This window comes from Alligator mississippiensis, chromosome 4 (assembly GCF_030867095.1).
Source record: "Alligator mississippiensis isolate rAllMis1 chromosome 4, rAllMis1, whole genome shotgun sequence".
In the NCBI taxonomy this organism is placed as follows: domain Eukaryota; kingdom Metazoa; phylum Chordata; order Crocodylia; family Alligatoridae; genus Alligator; species Alligator mississippiensis.
Genome location: NC_081827.1, coordinates 244,501,861 through 244,524,653, shown reverse-complemented (window position 1 = coordinate 244,524,653; position 22,793 = coordinate 244,501,861). Strand labels below are relative to the sequence as shown.

General features: G+C 43.5%; 1 protein-coding gene across 7 annotated transcripts in view; it reads left to right on the top strand.

The window, feature by feature from the left end:
- Positions 1–22,793, top strand: part of KALRN (kalirin RhoGEF kinase) — a 759,663-nt gene that overhangs the window by 700,785 nt on the left and 36,085 nt on the right. For 5 of the 7 annotated variants that reach the window (XM_059727469.1, XM_059727471.1, XM_059727468.1 and 2 more), the window contains 9 exons: positions 878–947; positions 2,497–2,583; positions 3,505–3,597; positions 5,126–5,176; positions 5,766–5,843; positions 7,195–7,380; positions 8,768–8,939; positions 10,619–10,857; positions 12,168–13,322. In XM_059727469.1, the coding sequence (XP_059583452.1) occupies positions 878–947; positions 2,497–2,583; positions 3,505–3,597; positions 5,126–5,176; positions 5,766–5,843; positions 7,195–7,380; positions 8,768–8,939; positions 10,619–10,857; positions 12,168–12,419 (1,228 nt within the window). In that variant the 3' untranslated portion in view covers positions 12,420–13,322. Of the gene's footprint in view, positions 1–877; positions 948–2,496; positions 2,584–3,504; positions 3,598–5,125; positions 5,177–5,765; positions 5,844–7,194; positions 7,381–8,767; positions 8,940–10,618; positions 10,858–12,063; positions 13,323–15,642; positions 15,767–16,988; positions 17,049–22,793 lie in introns of those variants that run through there. The other 2 variants (XM_059727473.1, XM_059727472.1) reach the window with 2 other exon arrangements.

Here is a 22,793-nt window from a genome sequence, read left to right as displayed (position 1 = left end):
CCCCCATAAGAGGGCACCTTAATATTTTTCCCAGCTCTGAGAACCTTTCTGGGCCCTTGGTGGAAAAGAAATCACATCTTCAACCTCTGCAGCTCTGCTAGCAAAAGCCCAGGCTGTAGATGGAGGCAGTCCACCTAGAAATCCCTCGATTCCAGAGAGGAAGACGATGAAAAAAGGGTCTTGTTTCTCTTTAGGGTGATGGTTAAAACCTCTTTAGGGTGATGGTCAAAAGGTTTCTAAAAGCTTTGTTGAAGTGTTTCTGCCTTATTTTTAGGGACGTAAACCAATTCCTAGAAGTTTTTAAACCATAGATCTTCAAGGCGTCTGGTCTAGGCTAGACAGTGTTTTGTAAATTCGCTAACAGCCTCATTGATCAACCTGCCCTCGTTATCACTTTCTGAAAGACTTTCAATTAAAAGCTTGTTTTCTTGAAACTAAATTGACAAGTGTGGCAGAAAAGTCATTTTAATTTGGTCAAGACTTTTTCTCTGTCTCTCTGTTGACCAGAGAAAAGGTTGGTGAAACGTAATGTTTTCACACTCCTCTTTGGCTATTGGATGAGGAGTCTTCAGCTGAAAACACCCTGCTTTTGCATTGTTTTCCATTTGGGTTTTTTGCAGGGGAGGTTAACCAGCTGAAATGAAAACCAGCACACACACAATTGAATCCTTCATATCCAAGAACAGACCTCTTGCACTACACCATCTTAAATGCATACAGCACGCTGCCATTAAAGGAAAAAGCCGGTCCTTTCCCCCACTCCCCTCTCAATTAATTTTATTATTGACTTTTTTTAGGTAGGCTGGATAATTCGGGGTAGGAAAGACAAGTGTGCCACGGGGAGACTTTCTGAGTTATTCCTTTTCTTTAATTTTAGCTTTTTCCTGGCTGAACTGGAAAAGTGTCTTCAGGAACCTGACCGCTTAGCGCAGCTCTTTATAAAACATGTGAGTTGTCTCCTGTGTCCCACAGTCATCGTCTTTGGCAAAGCCTCTTTCCCCGTGTTGTCTGATTTGCGCTGACTTGCTATTCTCATGTGTGTTAAATGTTAATCTAGATATCAAAAAGTCCTAGAGTTATTTTGTTGTAGCTATTGAAATGCCTTACAATGTAAAAAGCTGTTTTAAAATTGTGGGTTTTGGGGTTGTTGGCTGTTTTTGGAGGGGAGGGGGTGCAGGGAGGCAGGGGGGGGGGGTTGAAACTCCATTGCCTTTGGATAGATGCTAAATCATCTTTACACTATCAGAGTCACTGTCAAGAGGCTTTGAGTTGGGGTTGGAGCTAGACTCCCAATGGGAAACTCCAGCCTCCTAGCAAATTTCAGCGCTGGCGGAGCAGGGGAACCCTCTTCTGATTTATTTTTTTGCCTCATTTGTCCCCTTTCTGAGGAAGAGCAGCAAAACAGGGCAGGTAGAGCCTCTCCTCCTCCTTTCAGTAACTACATGCCATTCTCACACAGGGGGCTGGGTTCATAGACATTAGGACTGGAAGGGACCTCATGAGATCTTCGGGTCCAAAGGTTGGAAATAGGAGGAGGCTTCTCTTGTCCCTGTTGTTGGCAGGAGGGAAGGGTGAAAGATCTCTTCTGCTTCTTTGGTTAAAACCTCAGAAGTTGCTACCTGAGCCTGAAAGAAAGGGCAAAGAGTTTTTCTACTCTAGGTTCCCTCCTGGCAGCAGAGGAGAGGCTGGGAGTATCAGAGAACTTATACAGGGACCAGGGAATTTGGTGTCAGTTTAGGAGTATTCCAGAGAGAGTTGGATTTGAAGGGTGATGATGTTAAACCTGTGGTAGATGTCAGTGAGTCCATGTGTTCAGTTCAGGATTATGAAAATATCATCTATGTAACACGGGTATAGTGCTGGTTTGGTACAGTTTCCTAGACATTTTTACTCCAGGTGGCTCATGAAGTTATATCAAGGGACTATGCCAGAGCCTCGGTTGCACTGAAAATATATACCAGCCGTGCTGAATTTCTCCTGCTTGAAGGTTCAGTCCCTTGTTTTCAGTCTTCCATCTGGCAAACATCTATGCACTTGACTTGTGCTATTGAACTCAGTGGGACTGTTCAAAGGAAAACTGTTTGAGGGGATGGATGCTTGAAGCATAAGTCTTTTTGTGTTGACGTTTCATAGGGGAGGGGCAACAAATTTTGTCTCGTTTCCTTTTAGCAAAGGAAATTGATAGATTGGGTCAGATGGACCAAGCCCAGTTCCCCATTGCTGTGCATCTGGCATTGTTCTGGTACCTTATGCCTGTAAAAGCAGGGCTTAAAGATAGATGTATGCTTTTTATAAGATACTCTTGTTCTTAGGTGGAAATGTGCGTGCAAAGTTCAAGGGACTGGAGAATCAAGTCCAAGATGCTTTTAGAAAATCAGTGCATTGACAAATCCAAGCAGAGCAGTTTTCGCGCTTCTTCCTAGCCTACTCACTGGCTACTGCAGGCTTTTTATCATTAAATACGTGACCAGACTGGCATGCTTTTTGCTTTCACAGGAAAGACGATTGCACATGTACGTGGTGTATTGCCAAAACAAGCCACGATCAGAATACGTAGTAGCTGAATATGATGCATATTTTGAGGTAAGCCTGACCGCGTGTGCTAGATGCTGTGCTTTTTAAATGTGTAGTGTCTAATTTAATTGGAGGGTTAGCTGACAAACTATGGTTTAGGCTAAACCAAGCATTCATTTATTTTGACTCTATCTTTTCTCTCTTGAGTCCAGGAATGGTTCTTAAATCTATCTCAAATTCTTATTCCATTAATTTCTAGCTATTAGTTCGGCTACTGACTTTCAACAATGATATTTCCTTTTGCCAAACCTCTTTGGTCTGAAGTAGTCTTTCCAGCCTTTCGTCTGCGGGGAGGAAAGTTGAGGATTTTGACAGGGCATGCTTGATTGTTATTTGGAAAGTATTATTCAGTCCGGCAACTATTGGCAATTGTTGAGTCTTAAATATTGATACTGAGAACCTACTTCTGTGGAAGTCTTTGGGAACTGACTCGTCTATATATGATATGTATCTATATATCTGGTGTATGTGTGTACATGTGTGTGTATATAAATAGTGTGTGCACAGATGCAGGAAGCTGGTTTCAACAAAGGGCAAGTGCTTCATTTTAATAAAGGGTACAGGTCATTATATCGTATCATACATTTAAGGCTTTCTGTTTGACCCTGACCCCACTGAAGTCTGAAGGGCAGACTCCTTAGCTGTAACTCCAGCTGGAAGCAAGAGTCTCAGGGTTTATGCCAGCTTCCAACCAGGAGAAGATGCTTGCCAAAATGTGACACTGTCAGAGTCTTAAATCATAGACTTCTAAAATATTTTCTTGAAAGATAAAGAGAAGACTAAAGAGAGCAATCTTATACCGAAACGAATGTCACTTGACACTCTTGATTGCATCCTGCCTTTCTTCATGGAATAGTTCTTCTTACGTCTTATTCTGTATTTTGTTGCAATTACAGTTTTTAATGGCCTCAATTATCAATGTTTTTTCAGGAGCTTCAGCAAGAAATAAACCAGCGGTTAACCCTCAGTGACTTTTTGATCAAACCCATCCAGAGAATAACAAAATACCAGCTTCTACTCAAGGTAATAGAAATCGATACTCAAGATAAAGCTGGAGTAATCGGAGCCTGGTCTCTTGAGGTTTCAGATGCTTTGATATATCGTGACAGAAAAAATAAGTTGTGTAAGCAAGTGTATTCCTGGTCTGCATGATTGCACTGAAATTGGAACCAATCAGAATTTCATTACGTCTTTTTTTCTCTTTTTAATTGAAAAGTATTGGGGGAATTAGACAACTTCTACAGAAAAATCTCATTTTGAGTTCATCTTTCTCAAAAGGAAAACTGAAATCATCTACTATTTCTGTAACTTTTTAATTAAGCATTTCGGGAAGGTGCCCCAGCTCATTACTGATTTTTCTTGGAGGAGAAAATAACCCTAGCAAAAACTGAAGAAAACAATTGTATGGTGGAGAATTGGATTTTTCCCCTCCTTAATTTATTTTTTTCAAACTTCCTATTGAATAAGTTTCAAATGAGAGTGCTTTTTCCATGAGCAACCCAGAGGGAAACTTCCCAGTGCTCGAGTCGGCTCTAACTGAAACAGACCTCCAGCTGTTGCTAAAACAAAGTAGCAGTGGTGGGGTAGGAGGTGGAAGTAGGGTCCAGGTGTTGTGTACTGAACTTGCAAATATTGATGTCCTGTGTCCCAGAACGAGAAACTAAAGTCTAACTTGTCCAGTGTATGTAGTTTCGGATGTCATCTTGGAAACCTGTCTTATTTTTCTTTCCCCCTGCCCACTCCAAGATTAGGACCCCCATAGGTGACTTGGCCACAACTTCAACTGTTCCAAAGCACTCCTGAAAATCCAGTCTTGGCAAGGTATCAAGTTGAATGCCCCAAATTAGACACTTCTAGAATTTGGGCTGTAATCACCAACAGTACTGGGATTCTTGTTGTTTTTCCTCATTTGAACTAAAGTCTCAGACTGACATCTGCCTGCATTTTTGTTGATTGCCATGAAAAATTGGTAGTTCCAAAGATGATTGTGTTAGTCTACACCAGAGGTAGGCAAAATGCAGCCTGCGGGCAGGATGCAGCCCGCCAGGTCATTCTTTCCGGCACACGGAGCCTATAAAAAATTTAGAAAATTAATATTTATCTGCTCCTGGCTGCCTGGCATGAGGCCCTCGATGGCTTGCCAAAACTCAGTAAGCGGCCCTCTGCCCGAAATAATTGCCCACCCCTGGTCTACACAGTCTCCAAATGGTATCTACACATGTGTCATCTTGTGGCTTAAAATAAGAGACTAAGGCAGCTTTCCCATGTACGAGTACCAATTCAGTCTGTTTCACTACACAAATTTGAACCAGTCAGTTGACCTTGGGTACTATTTTCCCCATCTATAGGAAGGGTATAACAGTAATATTAAATGAGTTAATCAAAACTTGCTTGTGTGGTCAGATAAATAAGTTTCTCTGGTATCCTCAGAAATAAAGTGCTATCAAAGTATTCTTTTCACTTTCTGTGGAGTTACATTCTGATGTTCACTTTTTGTGGAGTAATCGCTTTCCTAAAACTTTCTAATGCAAACTATCTTGATTGTTTTTAGGACTTCCTGAGATACAGTGAAAAAGCTGGACTGGAATGTTCTGAGACAGAGGTACATAGGCAATACTGATGTATTAATTCATCTCTATATTGCAGCATAATTCAGTATGATTTTGAATAGAGGAGATGCCCACTAATGTTTCGCAATGATCAAAGAATTGGGCGGGGAGGAAAAGAAATGGGACGTGCAAATTAAACCAGAAGCAAAACTAAACTCTGCTGGATGTAGCATGGGATGTCGTGGTAAAGTGGTTAAAACATCTTGCTATGGCTTCAGAGATGTAGGCTTTCACCTTCACATCAGGCTTGTGCAATAGGCTGCCTCCAATTGTAATTGGGTGCCTGGTCATTCAGGCTGGGATGTCAAAGATGACTGGATGTTATTATGGTCCTTGTGTGCCATTGGCTACAACACTGGCTAGTGTGGGCAAAGTATGCCTTATGGGCTGCTGGGCTTTAGAGGATTTTAAGCAAATAGGGCATAGTAGAGGCACCCCAGAATTTAACTGGCGTGGGTGAAAGTCCTAGGTCCAAACGTATGCTTCATTGGGTCCTTGTTTCAGGGCAGCATTGACTCAAATCTTTGCCATTTAAGGTTCCCTCTGGCTTTCTCCTAACTGTTCAAAGTTCTTCTTTAACAGAAAGCAGTTGAATTAATGTGCCTTGTACCAAAACGTTGCAATGATATGATGAACCTGGGCCGTCTTCAGGGCTTCGAGGTATGTATCTCAATTACGCTTGTTCGGTGTTTTAGTGATCAAGGAGCTATGGGTCATCAAAAACAACAAGAGAAAATCCCCAAACTTTCTCCAGTTTTGTTAGCCAGTACCCCACCCCACATGGCATACGTTGTTCCTTTGTGAGGTCCCAAGGTTGAAGAAGAGTTGTATCCCTCTAGTCCCAAAACAACATGACAGGTGGTGTATTGCTTCACCACCTGTGGCCTGTTACTGCTCCCCATGCTTAAATGGCAGGTTTGTTTCTACTTCCAGATTCCTGTGGTGGGTAGTGTGGTAACCTATGACACCTGAGCAAGGTACCCTGGGAAGAGAGCCCGTGAACATCTGTATTCAGATTTCTGCAAGTACAAAGGGAACTCCTGGGTGATTTGCACTACAGTGGTCAAATGGGCATGAATTGGCTGCCCTAGTAAGATGTCTGATCTACCAAACGAGGACCTGCAGGTCTTAAATAATAGAACACAAACCATAATTCCAATAAAAATCAGATGAGATGGCTGATGAGCTGTGCCCACTGGTTAACATGATGATTAATCATCCTGTCGTTGTTTCGTGGTACTCCCTCCATTAGTCAGTCTTTACCTTTAGGCTGAGGACCTCTTGGATCAGGACCTGGGGGCTTGTTTTTCCAGGGTTCTACATCTGATGCAGATGGGTGGTTAGGACACCTAAGTGCCATGGTAATACAAATGGGAATGAAATTCCCATTTATACATATACAATATATACTATATATACACATATAATATAAATTCCCCTACTGTATTGTTCTGATTTTATAAATTGACCCTACCTACTGAGGCTCAATTTTAGGAAGAAGAGCTTTTTTTCCTGAGTGCAAAGTGCTTTCATTTTGATCTTTTGAAGTGCTTTTGCCTTCCCCAAATCCCACAGGAGAATCAAATAACCAAGGAAAGGATCCAAATGGTACAATGCATTAAAACTAATAGGATAAAAATGCACTGAAATTTCTAGCATAGAATTTTTAATATATGTATAAAATACTGCAAGACCAAAAGTCTGGATGGGAGGGGTCTCATTAGAGTTCAGCTACATGTATAAATCCAGTGCATTATTTATGGGTTTTCCTTGGTGGAGACTGGGTAGACTTGTAGTCACTCCAGTACAGCTGTAGGAAGACTTGGAGGTCATGGGAATGCAGAATGCTGTTAAGCAGTCCTGAGTTCCTGACATCTCCTTAAGTTGGGGACGCATCTCAGAAGTCAGTGTTGCTTGGAAGTCCAAAATACACAAATCCCATTAGATCCATCCCTGGGCTCATGTGGTGTTATCCTTGCCTGCCGAGGTTAGCACTTGCTTTGTTTCTTAGGGCAAGCTGACGGCTCAAGGAAAGCTGCTGCAGCAGGATACCTTCTACGTCACCGAGCAGGACTCTGGAATGCAGTGTCGGCCAAAAGAGCGGAGGGTCTTCCTCTTTGAGCAAATAGTCATCTTCAGCGAGCTTCTTAGGAAGGGCTCTCTGACACCAGGCTACATGTTCAAGAAAAGCATAAAGGTAAGGAGTGAGAGAAATCCCTACAATCTGGTTGCTTCTTGACCAGGAGTCGTCTCCATGCTCATCTCCACCCTAACTAGATTAACTGAAATAAAACTAAATCGCACACGTTGTGAATAAAATCGAAATAAATGATGTAAATCAGGGTTTCGTGCGATCAAATGGATTGATTTGAATCAGTGATTTTTAAATAACCAAAGTTAATTGTGATTTAAATCAATCCACCCAAGCTAGTATAGGTGTGGCAATAGTGGTTTTAGTTGCAGGAAACAACCCCTGCTTTGTGTACTGTAAAGAGGTTCAGGGGAATAAATCTTTTCCAGTGTCAATACAACTATTTTTTGGCCCAGGGACATGAGATGCTTTTCCAGTTAAACAACATTGTAGAGTGATGCAGATGGTGGTGTCCTTCCCCTCTATCTTTTTGTTTTGCTTTAAAAAAAAGAAAAGGCTGGGTTATCTCTGTTTTGCGTGGGCTTTTTTCCCCTCAGTTGATTCTTATAGTCAGGGACTGAAAATGCCATGACCTTGCTTTAATTTGTTCATGGTGTTGCATGTTTGGTATTCACGGACAGACATATTTGGAATATCTTGGCTACATGCTGACCCATCTGTCCTTTCTGTCTGATACATTTTTGTGAGTTTGCAAGGTAAAACACCATTCTTCCAAGCTGACAGATAATGAACATGCATGTAAAGTCCCTCCAAATTTCATGCATCCAGGGAATTGTGAACCACTCCAGAAGCAGCTCGGGCAAAGGATATGTTTTGCAAATCTACACAAGTCCCACAAAGTCAAAGCCGAGTGCAATTATTTGTGGGATCACAACCTAATAAAGACTTGGGTAGTAGAGCCCTCAGAGATGGAAACAATTTGATTGATCCTCCCTGGTGAATTTTGCCCTCTGTATATCTTTGTGTGTTGCCCAGTCACTTCTAAGTGACTCTGACCAAGCTGTCTTGCATACCTTGGTGGCAGGTTAAGGGGTGCTGATCTAACTGCTGCTGTAATTACTCAGTTTGGGCAAGCAATAAACTTTTTCAGCTTTAGGAGCAGTGTCCCACGGTTTTTTATGCTTCATGGCTACATTATGCTTTATAGGAAGCTGTAAACCCAGGTAGTTTAGATAAATACTGAGAGATGCGGCACAGCTGTTGGAGCATTAGACTTAAACCCAATATGCCTTTTGGCTGTAGAATGCTAAATTTCGCTAAGCCATTGATTGGTATTGAACGCAGATGACATTTTGTTGTCCTAATTGTGATTTGTGTGATGAACTTATATTAAGCTTACAGGTTTGAAGGAAATTTGTACAGAAATTGTTCCTTATTTTTACGTGCTGGTGAGTCTTATGCATCGTAATGGAATTCACTTGCTTTGTTGCAGATGAACTACCTAGTCCTTGAAGACAATGTGGAAAATGATCCTTGCAAGTTTGCTCTCATGAACCGGGAAACATCCGAGCGAGTGATTCTACAGGCTGCCAATCCTGAAATCCAGCAAGCTTGGGTACAGGACATCAATCAGGTCCTGGAAACGCAAAGAGACTTTCTAAATGGTACATGAACTCTTCTTCTTCATCTGAGTTAACATGGATCTAGGACGTTCAAACGTTGCTGTCCTCTACTGAAAACTATTCATCAGCTTCCTCTGATCAGAAACGATCTTCAGGAGAATGCTAGAGTTTAGCCTGTCCATCAATAAGTAGGTCTTGACATGGCTCCAGGCTGTATCCCTTAGTATCACTTGTCAAGGTCCTGATGTGTAGACTTCCCATTCTTCGCATAGATGGAAGCTACCTACAGCATCATGTCATGCAGAGATCTCTCCTTCTGATTCAGGGTTGCATAGTGCAGGGGGCAGAGGAAACTTGGGTTGTCCTTTGGGCTGAGGTGGATGCACAGGAGTGGGAGTTTGCACATCATCCCACCTCTACCACCTTTTATAGGTCCATGGAGACTACCCCCAAATGTTGATATAGCTCTGTGTTTTATTGAAGTTTTCATTAAAATTTTGCCTGGCTCCAGAGTAACTGTGACTAGTGAAGTCTCAGGTTCGGGTCCTGGTAGCCCTCAGATCCCCTATTAAAGCGGATAGCTGGGTTTCTGCAGGTGATCCAGTAGATCAGCCAGGGCTATGGATTGGTCTTGCGTGTTATCGGAGATCCAGAGCCCTCACTTAGACACGTCTCGGTGGTATCTGTGGCAGTCCTCACAAATTTCCTCAGCAATTCAATGTCGTGTTTTCCAATGCTTGCCTTCCACTTAGACTGAGAAATTTTAAATATAGAAACTCGAGGGCCATATAAGAAATCACACCCCATTTATTTTGGTACAGAGAGTCCCTGCACTGAAGAACTTCCCATTAAAATAAGTAAGGAAAGTGAGGGCCGCTTACCAAGCTTCAGTAATAACGTTAACATGCCACTGTGCTAATATTACTTTCTGCAAAAAACTGCCTGGAAGTCAAGGGAGTGACTCCAAATATGGGGCCTTTTTTTTTTTTTTTTAATTTCAGAAGAACATTTTGTTTAAAAGTTGGCCTAAATCAAGAAAGGAGATGTTTCTTAACTCCTTTTTAGAAGCATGACAGAGCACATCAAATCAGGGGTTGTTTTGAACAAAACATTTCATTTTGTTTCAGGCCGAAATTTTTCCAGGCTTTTGTTTTGACCTGGACCAAAATATTCTTAATTTTGTGCTTTGGTCCACTTGCTGATGCGTCTCTGTGCACTGTGGGTTTCTTGTCTCATTTTTGGGAGAAATGCTGCTTCTGTTGTGGCTTTTTGACCAGATTAATCCGATCCCACGACACTTTGCCCAGCAATGGGAAAGTACATGGCTAGTCTCTCAGCTTTCCATTTTAGCTGGCCTACTTGACAGAATATTAATTCTCTGGAAAGGATCTATATGGAGCGGTTAAAGTTACATGACACGCACACAACATCTGTCACTGAGGGTTGCTTTATATATACAATTTCAAATAAGAATGTACTTGTTTCTTTTGTGAAGGCGTAACTTTTTACCATGTTCTTGAATCAGATGATCTGTTCTTCAGTGCAACAGTAGTGGGAGTCTTGTATTAAAACCATGTGCAGTAATCTGTAAAGTGATCTCAAGATGTCTAATTGGAGCAAGTGGAGGAGCATGTCTGAAGTGGTTAATATCCTTTGTACTGTATGTTAGGGTACATGGCATTCCAAGAAGTGGTACATCTAATTCTCTTCCTCTCTTGCAGCACTGCAGTCTCCTATAGAGTATCAACGCAAAGAAAATAGCTCAGCGGTAATGAGGCCCCAAACCAGCAGGGTGCCTCAGCCCAACAGCAGACCCTATTCTTCTGTTGCAGTCGGCTCTGAGAAGCCTTTGAAGGCTGCAAGCCGTAACCCATCTCTCCCACCCTTGAAGATATCTACCTCCAATGGCAGTGCAGGGTATGAACACCAGCAGCCCGGGGACAAATATGAACAAAGCAAGGTACTGAACTTACCCGATGACAATTGTTACAGCCCAACTGTTTGTACCCGTGACAATCCAAGAAGCTTAACAATAATTAGCAGCTAACCAGGTCAGTCGAAATCAGCCTACTGAACAAGTGCAGGTGACGCACAGTAAATTGGTCCAGTTCAAAGATAAACCTACTTATTAGTTCTTTGAGCGTGGCATTCTGCTTAGCAGTACCTAGTGTCAATAGTAGCACCCAGACAGAGCTTGACAGTACAACTTAAATGCTTAGAAAACAAAGTTGTAAATGAACTTAGTACTCATGAAAGAGGCCACGTTCACTGATTTATATCAGTTTGCTCTATATGGCATCATAGAAAAGTAGGCCTAGAAGGCATCTCGGGAAGTCAGCTAGTCCAAGCCTCTGCTGGAAGGCAGGATCATCCTAGACTAGTGTCTAGCCTGCTCTTAAAAGCTTCCATGGATGGAGATGCTGCAATGTCTCTAGATAGCCTGTTCCAATGCCTGACCACCCTCGGAGCGAGAGAGGTGTGTCTTGTATTCAACCTAAATTTGCCTTGCTGCCATATAAGATGGTTACTCTTTGCCTGGCTCCTGGCAGACAGAAAATAGTCTGTCACCATCCTGTGTATCATAGCCCTTCAGATAGTTGAAGACTAATATCAAATCCCCTTTCAGTACAGCTGGTGTGCGAACTTCCACGTCCTTCCTTAGGCAGGGTCCTGGCATACTGTCCTGAAGAGGTTATCCCTAAGAAGGGTTTGAAGTAGTTTAGTGTTTGCCCTTTCTGAGGCTGGTAACAAGTTGTGCCAGTTGTGGAGAAAGACATCAACACCCCAAGGAACTCTTAAGTGCAAACTGACCTGAGACTGTTCGCACAGGCCACCACTGATCATGAAAATACATTATCAGATGGTGAAAGCTTTTGGGCCTTGCCAAAGCAGCATTTGAACAAGTCAAACCGCTGTACGATCTGTTGTGAAGAGGCTGAGTGTTCACTTCACCTGCAAACATCAGCCTTCACTGCTCTTTTCGCCTGCTCCAATCCATTGCAACAGCGGTTTTATCCCAGGGGTGTTCTTGTTTGCATCTTAATGCAGAGAAACCAGTATGGTTTATAACACGAAGCAGGACTCTGTCTTGAATTGTCTTTGTATTTGGATTTCTATATGCCTTCAAATTCTTAAATACTTTATTTTTGCTATTATAAACATACAGATTAAGTATTAAAAAAATGGAAATGGCTGCGACTGAAAGAGAAGAATTCCAGCCTACTCCCGCTAAACCTGCCTTCAAATATTTCCATTGTGTCCACTTCACAGAATGACCTGGGAGGGTGCAATGGGACCTCTTCCATGGTGGTAATCAAAGATTACTATGCACTGAAGGAGGACGAGATCTGCGTGAATCAGGGTGAGGTGGTTCAGATCCTCGCCATCAACCAGCAGAATATGTTCCTGGTGTACCAGCCTGCAAATGATCACTCCCCAGCCGCTGAGGGATGGATTCCAGGAAATATCTTGGCTCCCCTCACTAAATCCACTACAGATAATACCGACGGAAGCATCAAGTAAGTGCCAGTTGGCTTCCCTGGGAGCAGTATGTGGATTTTTTGAGGAAAAAAAACACAAAACAAAACAAAAACAAAACAAAACACCCCCAATGGTAGGGAGTTCCTGCTGGTTTTTATCTACAGTGCCATTGGAACAAGCTGAAATGCTCAATCCACAGCGTGGGGCATCCATGTTGGATAGTCTGGGTTTTGGTTATTTTTGTTCATTGGTTTTTGTTTATACTTTGTACAGAATTAAAACCATAGACAGTTTAAAGGCATGTTTTCCATTGATCCATCTTAAACCAACATGGACCTCTTTTGGACTGGACTTATTTATGTTGTATTAAGTTACTAATCTATATATTGGTTATAACAGCATCTAGCAAAAAAATAGGCCTTGTTGGACTGAGGCCTGCTTCTCAAGGAGGAGAAATCTTGTTGTCTATGGCAATTTCTTTGTACAGCTTGTATTTTTTCTTTTATTTTATTTTGATTTTTTTTTTCTGTTCACGGTAACTTTTGTAAAATATTTTTTTTTGTTTGCAAGACCCCTCCCCCCCTTCCAAATACATTCCTGTATAAAGTATTTTGCACTATTTAAAGAAGCTCATATTGATGAAGTCAGGTTGTGCAATATAATGGATAGTCGCAATGTTCATCATTGTACCTGTAATGTAACTAATAATTTTAAATGTACTATTTTAAATATGTAAAATAAATTTTCACCATGAGCATGTTTTAATGAGGTAAAAAGGACTAGTTTGACCCTCTTTTGGTTTTTTTTGTTATAACATTTTGTTGCTTATTTAACAAATGTGTGGATTATTTTTTTTTTCTTTTCTGATTTTTAGAAATTTGTCAGTCTGAAATGACTAATGCAAGAAAGTGGTTTTTTGGTATTAAATACAGAAGGTACAACCCCCTTTTTAGTAATACCTGTTCATTTCTTTAACATCTAAAATGACTAGATCGTAATGCATGATGGATGCTGTGAACTGTTATCTCACATGAGTGCCTCAAGGTGTAGATTTACATGGAAAAGCCTTAATTGCCAATTAAAGAAATCGTATGATCTCTTCTAAAGTTTCAATTGTGCCAGATAACATTGGGTTTACTTGGAGATAATAATAGGTTCAAAACTGAGAGTTCAGTCTAGTTGTATTCAATGCACGGCATTATTTAGCATGTCTTGCACCTAGGGTCTTGTGGGCACTCTTCTCCAGCACTGGTGTGATGTGCCAGTATCTTTAGCCCAGTACCAGATCTCCAGTAACTACTGTCAGATTGAATTCCCTGTACAGCCCTATTCTGCAGTGATCTCTGCAAGGAAAATTGGATAAAACTGGATAATACATGTTTCATTTACTTTTTTTTTTTCTTCTTCTCCCCTGTGTGAGATTTAAATGCTCAGACATTCTCTTTAGATTACAAAAAAACACAGCTACTTGAATGGACTTGCTCTTTTAATATGCATCTGGTTAAAAAAGAGAAAAAATTGACTGCTGTGGATGTTGGCTGTGGCCCTTTCCATGCTGCCATACTATGTGTCTTAAAAGAGGGGACTCATCTGTATGTGTGCTATCCTGCAGTGGTTGCAGTGTGATGTTCACGCCCTTCTATGTATGCGATCTTGCTGGTTCTTGGCCAAAATTGGAGACAGTCTAGAACTCATCAACCCTGCCCCTTGACTGTCTTATCTGTATCTGGAAAGGAAACCTAAGCTGAACTCTCGTGACGGTTCTGATATGTTGAATAACTTGCTCCTGCCCTGCATATGCAATCTGGATCTTCCCCCAAAGTGCCCGAATGTTATACCAGAGCTTATTGTACCTGGCAGGCATAAGAGGTTGGCATAATATTCTAGCTTTCTGGTGCTCATCTGAACAGAGCCTCAGTGCCTCTTTGCAAACATTAGTGCATGCAACTTCATTAGTGTTGCTCTAGCATGGGAAACTCTATCGCTGAGTATGAGAATGGTTGCACTTCATCCATAAAACCAGTTTAGTCTTAGGCTGGAGTTGCCCATAGCCTTGTGTATCGGTGTAATCTGACGTCAAAATATAACAAAGCAAGAACCTTTTAGAATGGGAACCGAGTATTCACGGAGGGATGTCTGCTCTTTCTGGAGTTGAAAAGTCCTACCTTGCTAACATATCACATTTTATTGGCACTGCAGGTTATCGTTGGGATTACATGCTACCTTTCTTTGTAAAATGTGTCAAGGTACTGTAGATGCAACATATGCCAAACATTGGGCTTTCACCATGCAAATCAAATTTGCATGTTTTAAAGGTGGGCAGATGTAGCGTAATGCTTTTCACCTGGATCCCAGCTCATCATGCTGCTGCTCTCTGAGAGCTTTCTGCTTTAGACAAACATTTTGAGGGGGGGGAAAAAAAAGCACTGTTCAAGCTAAATTAAAACCATATGTAATGCAGTTTTGTTTTTCTTAATTTGATGTTTGCTCCAAGATGTGATTTCTATTGCCTCCACAGCATTGCTCTAATAAAAGGTGACATGACTGTTCCAAGGATAAAGTCCTCAGGCACAGTAATGGGGGTGGCTACATAATGACAATTGCCTATTCCAGTCTCTGTTTAGTCAAAAAAACAAACCCCATGATTAACGCCCTAGACAATTAGATTGACAATGCAACAGTGTTAAACTAACAGGAAATTCTTAGGCCAAATAAGTATAGCAAAACTTGTGATTTCCAGAAAATGACTTATCTCTTGGAAATCAAATAACCTAGATTCTATTTTTTTTTAATGCTTTTAGCAACATTTAGGGCTTTACCTTGAACTTTTTGAAATCTCATATTTGCTTTGCCAAATAATCCATGTAGACCCTTCCCATCATACTTTCATCGGTTTCACTGCTTGAATCAACAAGATATAAGATTGGGTTGACCTTTTGGCATTTGTCACAAAAATATCTTGCTGAACTCCCTGAAGCTCGATGACAAGTTCTGAAGTTTAGACTGCCCAGTTGCCTGCTTACATCCTGGGAATTATTTTTCCTGCTAAGTGCATTAAAATAGCAAGCTGGGCACAACATCTGCTTGTAGAACCATTCTGAAAATGTGTTGTTTAATCTACGCTCAAACTGTAATAGATGCATTGCCAATTGCTTCGACTTTTAGGGAACTTCAGTAATCCCAAATGTGGACGCTGATCCCCTTTCCACATCCTTCCTTCCTGCTATGATCTGCCGTTTGATTGGTGCATTTTTTGGTACAACAGGAAGTCATGTTCATGGCATACCCTGCGCATGAGAAAGCGGGCGGAAATGGAGAGCAGTGGCAAAAATGAAGCCAATGGGCCACGTAAATCCAAGGATATTCTGGGCAACAAAGTCTCTGTTAAAGTGAGTAAGGTCATCCAAAGCTGCGTGCTGCTCTCCTGCTTCCCATCCTTGTCACCTGCTGTAGCACCCTCTCTGCAGAGAGGGGGAGGGGCAATGATTTTTGGGTTTGTTTGATTTTTTTTTTTTTTTTTTTGGTAGTACCCATTTTAGCAGGACTTTTGCATGCAAGATTAAATGCAATTTTTTTTTCCTGGCATCCAAAATCAAGTAAGTAATATTCATTTACCTATAGATATTTATACAATTAAAAGTATGCATTCAGTGGAAGAAATGCAAAACATGGGCAGAAATCCAATATTTCTTGATCCTTGGCGATGAGTAAACTTGGAGCTCCATCACCCCAGCTCCAGGGAAGCCAAGGGCCTGGGTAAAAGCCGTTGGGTGAAATCTTGGCCATGCTGTACTCCAAGAAGTTTTGTAATTGGCTTCATATGGGTCAAGATTTTATTGTCATCTTAAGACAGTGAGGTAGCTGCTGGGCTGGAAAACCTGAGGGGTGATTGAGAACCTTGTCTTTTTATATAAGTTAATGGGGAGGGCTGATTGGTTAGTGTTGACATCCCAGTACAGACAGGGAACCAGGGGCTCCAGGCCCATTTTCTGCTGTGCTTGCATGACTAATATTCTCAAACTTGGAGCAAATGGGAGCAGATAAGGAAGCCTGCTCAGCACGTATTTGCGGCCCCATTGGGGAACAAGCAAGCTGTCAAGCAGTTTTGATTATAAATCAACCCCCGTGCCTTGATTTGGGACAGCATGACATAATTTGCTCAGTTGCATTCCTGCTCATGAAAGCATGCAATGGAGCTGGTTTTCCGATTTGGAACATTACACCACGCAAGTGAGGTACAAAAGGGGTAAGGGTGTGAAGGGGGGAACCCTTCTTTGCAAGCTGACTGCATTTTGCACTATTTTGAAGAGTGCAAAACCACTGCACTAGATGCATGGCAGTGAAGAATCTGGGAGCTGGTCCGGCCTGGCAGACACAACTTGTCATTCTGTTGCTTCCTTTGCCATTTTGTTTTAGCTGAACAACTGTTGCTGCCTTTTCTCCCTTGGCAAAAAAAGCATGTGGCTGCCTTCAGCGACTGTATTTTTAAGCATTTCCTTTATCAGTACATACATCCATGCTGCTCACAAGTCCTGCGCTGCTCTGCCCAGCATCTCTAATCTCTCTTCTAATCTCTTATTTTCTTTCTTCCTCTCTATGCTGCCAAACAAGGAGACGAACAGCTCAGAGGAATCAGAGTGTGATGACCTTGACCCCAATACTAGCATGGAGGTAGAGACAACCATATTAATGTAATTTTTTTTTCCCCAGAGAAATATGTACCCATTTCAATACGGCTTTTTTTTTAAATCAAACTAAAAAAAGACCCTGTGTATGTCCTCATGGTATGATGGATGTATCCTTTAGATTCAGTATAGAACGTACTGCCTGCGCAGTTTGTTGAGAAGCTAGTTGGAGTCTGGGCTGAGGTCAGGTTAGTGGGAGGGATGGACGAACCAGTGGGTTAATGGGAGAGAAACCAGTGCTGAGCTGGCAGCTTAATTCACCTCCAGGATGCATGCAATTGTTAGGTTTTGTCACAAAAAACCTCAGTCATTAAAATCTCACAGAGATATTAGTGCTCGGTTAGTATAGAGATATTTCTGTGTTGTATTACCAGCATAATAATTCTTGTTTGGAATTACTGTAGTCAGGCTAGTCTTATAAACCATTCAGGCCAATGTTGTCTTGCGGAGACTGATACTTTTTTTTTTTGCTAGGTGGGAGGTTGGTTGCATCAAGTTAGGATCTAGAATTTAGAGAGAGATCTCTGTAACTTTTTTATTTGACACTTCATTTCTCCCAAAAATTCATATATTTTAAACAGCAAGAAGCTGCAACAATATGGAAGTTCGAATTATGCACTAGAAGACGATTAGACAAGTAGAACTAGCTGCACTAAACTGGCCTTGGCCCCATGGAAAACATTTGTAGATAAATGGGTGTGTTACGTTTTAGTCCCATGTGACCCGACCCCCATTCACATCTGTGGAGTTACCCTGATTCACACTGGTGCTGGAGTAGATCCGAAGTTCTGCAAGCGACTTCAGATCTGTACCCCTGGAGCTTCAAATTTACTATATTTACCCGAATCCAAGATGACTTCAAATTTAAGATGACCTCCGCCCCTTAAGATTCTATACATGGAGAATTTATTAATTTGTTTATAATTTTCCATGTATAGGATCTAATTAATTATTGGACTGTCATGTTAAATTCATCACCCACCCCCCACAAAGCAGCAGCAGGGGGCAAGAGGCCATACTCCTGCCCTTTGTTCCTCTGTCCTCCATGCCCACCCCTACTCCCCTGCCACTTTTTTTCCCCCTGCCTCCTGTACCACCCCCTGCTTCCTGATGCTTACTTTCTGGGCATCAGCTTTGGCTCTGGGGCAGTCGGCAGCAGTGGCAGCCCCAGCTGCGACCCAGCCAGAAAGAAGCAGCGGTGGCAGCTCCGGGCCTGGCTGGTTTAAGACTACAGCTCCAGCTCGGTGTAATCAGTGAGGGGAAAGGGGGAGCAAATGGTTGATAGGGGCAGGCTGCGCAGTCTCTCCCATGCTTCCCCCTCCCAAGACAAACCTTGCAGATCTGCCCCATGCATATGCCTGATGCACAAGCCACTGCAAGCTGCAGCTCAGCTCCGGCTTTGGTCCCAAGCCTGGGGCTAATGCTAGAGCTGAACAGCCACCTGCCCTGGAAGATACTCAAATCTAAGACAAGGGACAAAGCTCTTTTTCCCAATGGTTATTGGGGGCAGTGGGAGCTTTGTCTTGTATTCAAATAAATATGGTAATAGCTAATGATTTCCAGTATCACTGGGCACTTTTACATATGCTCCAGGGGTGCAGGGGTGGCGCTTTAATTAGAGTGGCTCCAAGAGCTGCTCTAATTGATGTGCCACCGCACTGTGTCTCCTGTATCAGCGTCCCTGTGCTTAAAGATGGTGGCAGGGGCACTTGAACTAAAGCTTGCTCGATCCATGAATGCTCTCGTATTTGTATCATGCTTGTTTCTCTAAGTGCATTTGATGAAAAGACATGGCCCAAACAAGAAAATTTTGACTCTGCAGGTATCCTAAGACTGAATAATACTATCTTTAAGGTAAATTACATTCCAATCATGTGTGACTTGCATTTCAAAGACCTGTGAATACATTTTGGAGAGATGTAGGGAAGGACAGTTAGGGTGAAATCTCTTTCAACAGGTGGTAGATAGTTCACGTGTCTGCCCTACAGTGGCATTCAGTTACTGCATGTAAATTTTGTAAAAGCTGTAGATAATGAAGCTGGTTGTGCAGAGGAGAAGGCGAATAGAGGTGCATGTGATGTGCATGGAACTGGATGAGGAAAGTAATTAATTTGGCAGAAGATTTCAGTGATTTGAAATATGACTTTTCTTCAAGGCAGGAACTAAAACTCACATATCTGAAAAGGGGATGGCCCCAACGCCAGGGCAGTTTGCATTTCAGGCTCACTCTAGTTGTGCGCTCTGTGTGGGAGTGGTGTTGTGTTGTACTTGGCTCAGAGAAAAGAATTGGGACCCTCCCCCTCTTCTAGACAATAATGAAATGAAACAATGAATGCTTAGAACGGACAAAACAAGATGCCAGTCCAGTTCTGGGCAGGTGTGGTGCCCTCGCTGACGGTGTCTATCGCCAGCACGGACCTTGGTCGCACATCTGCTTCCACCTGCATGCCTCCTAGCTCATTGTTTAGGGCAGCTGAAAATGCCATTAAACTTGCCCTCCAATGACCAGAAGCAACAGGATTTCCTATTGGCACTTGAAACTCGCACCCGGGTAAAAGCAGAATTGCTTGGTGCCAAACCAGGCTTTTAACAACGAAACATGAATAAAACTAGAAGACCTAGGAGAAGCAGAGCTAAGGCAGTTACTTTTCTATATAACAGCATTTTGAAGCTAAGCAGCTTTTTAAAGTCTTTTTAATTAAGGCCAGTATTGTTCCCCGTGTTTTTTCCCCTGATGTGTCTAGATTTTTAGTGAATTGTGCTTGATGGATAATGGGGTCACTTGACACCTCCCACCCACAGAACAGAGGTTTGTCACACCCAGCCCTATGCACACCCCACCCTTTGCCATTAAATCTCGACTTGGAGGGTCCCTCTATGTATCCTGCACCATAACTCGGGTAACTCTGTGCTTTCATTAAGTTAGGCAGCCAGGGCACCAGCAGCAGTCTCGCAAAGAAGCAGGGTGATTTAGTCCATGCTGAGCTCCATGATGCTAGCAGCTTAAGAGGGTTTTCTTGTGGTCTGGAAAACCAGAAACCTGGAATTGCCAAAGAGAGAGCAGAGTCCAGGAAACCCGCCCAGATCATTTCCAGGACCACCAGCCTGCACTCTTTTCAGTGCCATTTGGGATAAAAGATTTTGCATCACATGCTCAGTGCCCCCCCACTATTTCGTCTTCTCCTAAGTCAGGTCTGGGAAGAGGACACATTTAGAACAGGGGTGGGCAAAACGGCCAATCCAGCCAGCAGCCGGATGCCATTTCCCAGCAGCCCTGGTGCAGCAGTGACAGCCTGGTCCGGAGCCAGGGCAGAACCATAATCCCCTGCCTACACAACCCTGCTCAGAGCATGCAGGCTACAGATCGTGGCTCTGCCCTGGCTCCAGAGCAACCTGCCCCCATCCCAAGTTCCCAGCAGCTCCAGAGCAGCCCCCTGCGGTGCGGCGCGGCGCGGCTCAGACTGGTCTCCATGGTGACCCCAGCCTGAGCTTTCCTGTGTAGGTGCGGCTGGGGCTGCCATGGAGACCAGCCCAAGTCATATGGGCAGGGGCAGCTGGGAAATGGAGTCGACGGCCGACCAGATGCCCGTCCCTGATTTAGAAGAAGAATGAACTGCCTGGCTGTCTGATATCCATATTTCTATTATTGCAGAAGCCCTATTGACAATTCTATTAAAATCATTCTAAAAATGCACACAAACTCTAACTCTTCTATTGCTTGGAAGAACTGTGCTTGCAAAGTATCCGAGTAGGACATAATTAGTTCATACAACCTCAAAATCTGTGCAAGACGCTTGGCTATAGGAAGCTGATTTGGTTCAGGTTGGGTTGTAGAAATTGTGTGTGTGTGTGCACGTGCATGCAGACAAGGTTCTTTGGGTGAATCTGATATCTTTTATTAGACCAACTTAAATATTTGGAAGAAAAATTTTAGCAAGCCTTTGGGTTTCAAAACCCTTCGTCAGGCTGAGGAAGTCTCTGCAGTTGGTATGTGCCCTTCCTGGATGGAATGAATAGTAAAGAAGCCAGAGGCTGGGCTGGTACACATGCAAGACAGGCAGTAAGTGCATGCTTGCATGCTCTTTCTAGTGATTGAGGAAAACCTTAGGCCTTAGAAATGGACTAAGTCCTTCATTTCATTTCAGTTCATTTCATTTCAGTTCATAGGCAACTGGTAGGGGGGGCACGGGGGGGGACATGTGCCCCCCCTGACAGGGCCATCCCCGCTGCCAACGCCAGCAGTGGCTTCTGCAGGTGCCCACCCAGATTCGGGAGGCACCAGTCGCCCATCCTTCAGTTCTTTTACAACCGATGATCAATATTTTGCCTTGCCTTTTAGGATGGTATGCCTTAAGAAATCTGTCAAAAAAACCTCCAGGCTAGCTGGCCAGAGTGTCCTGAGGTCTGAACACAGAGTTAAGTTGTGAATCCTACACTTGGCTCAGCTAGTGACTCTGTGTAGCCTTTCTAACAGACATCTAGCATGTGGGAGTGCCAGTACAAAACTAATCTTTGTAGCCTGGCCCTATTCACTCAACAGTGGTTAGGGTCACATACAGTCAGACCTGTGTCAGTGGCTATTATTACAACTTTTATGTAAGTCACTTCACCCATCAGCTGTAGGACTCCTGTCTGCAAAATACTGATACTGCTCTCCCCTGCCCTCATCCCCTGCTTTCTGTGTGGAGTACACGTCAGCGTTTTAAACAAGCAAAGCCAGATGTAAAAGCAAAGTAGCGCTGTTTGGTGTTTGGAAATATTGGGTGTCTATACATGTGCACCACAATTTTGAAATGCGGGGATGCTGAATACATGTGACAGCCTTCAACTACCTGAAGTGGGGTTCAAAGGAGGATGGAGCTGGACTGTTCTCAGTGGTGGCGGATGCAACAAGGAGCAATGGGCTCAAGTTGCAGCAAGGGAAGTTTAGGTTAGATATTAGGAAGAATTTTCTCACCAAGAGGGTGGTGAAGCACTAGAACAAGTTGCCCAGAGAGGTGGTGGAAGCTCCATCCTTGGAGGTTTTCAAAACCTGACTCGACAAAGCCCTGGCTCGGCTGATGTAGTTGGAGATGACCCTGCTTTGAGCAGGCAGTTGGACTAGATATGACCTCTTGAGGTCCCTTCCAACCCTCGTTTTCTATGATTCTGTGACATGGAGGCTGCTGGAGCGCACGAATTGGCACACTCCAGCAAACTCAATCGAGTCTGTTGTAATGCATGCTAATTAACATGCAGCAGAGCCCCCTGCCCGCTCCCCACACCCGTTCCCTGTGCGGCTCTCCGTAGCTGCACACCATGCTCCCCGCATGCCCTCCGTCACACACCAGGGCTGTGCCCCACGCCATGTGGCCGCAGCCGGCAGGCGTTCCCCATGCCATGGCCACTCCACGTGCCAGACTCCACAGAACCATGTGCCACGCCCCCCTGCATGTCCTTCGCTGCATCCCAGGGCCAAACCCCACACCACGTGACCGCAGCCAGTAGGTGCGCCCCCCTTCCCCCCCTGCCGTGGCCTCTCCCTACACCACGCACTGCGCCCACACAACCCTCCCCCCTGTGTACCTCACCTCGCGTGTGCCTAGGGGGCCAGACGTGGGAGGAACGAGGGGAGGGGGGGCATGTGACCCTCCCATTTGGCTCCCCCGTGCTGAGCCCCTGAATGAGCTGCTGGGCTCTGATTGCCCCCCGACCCAGCCCAACTGGGGCCCCGTTCACAGTGACTGGGGCC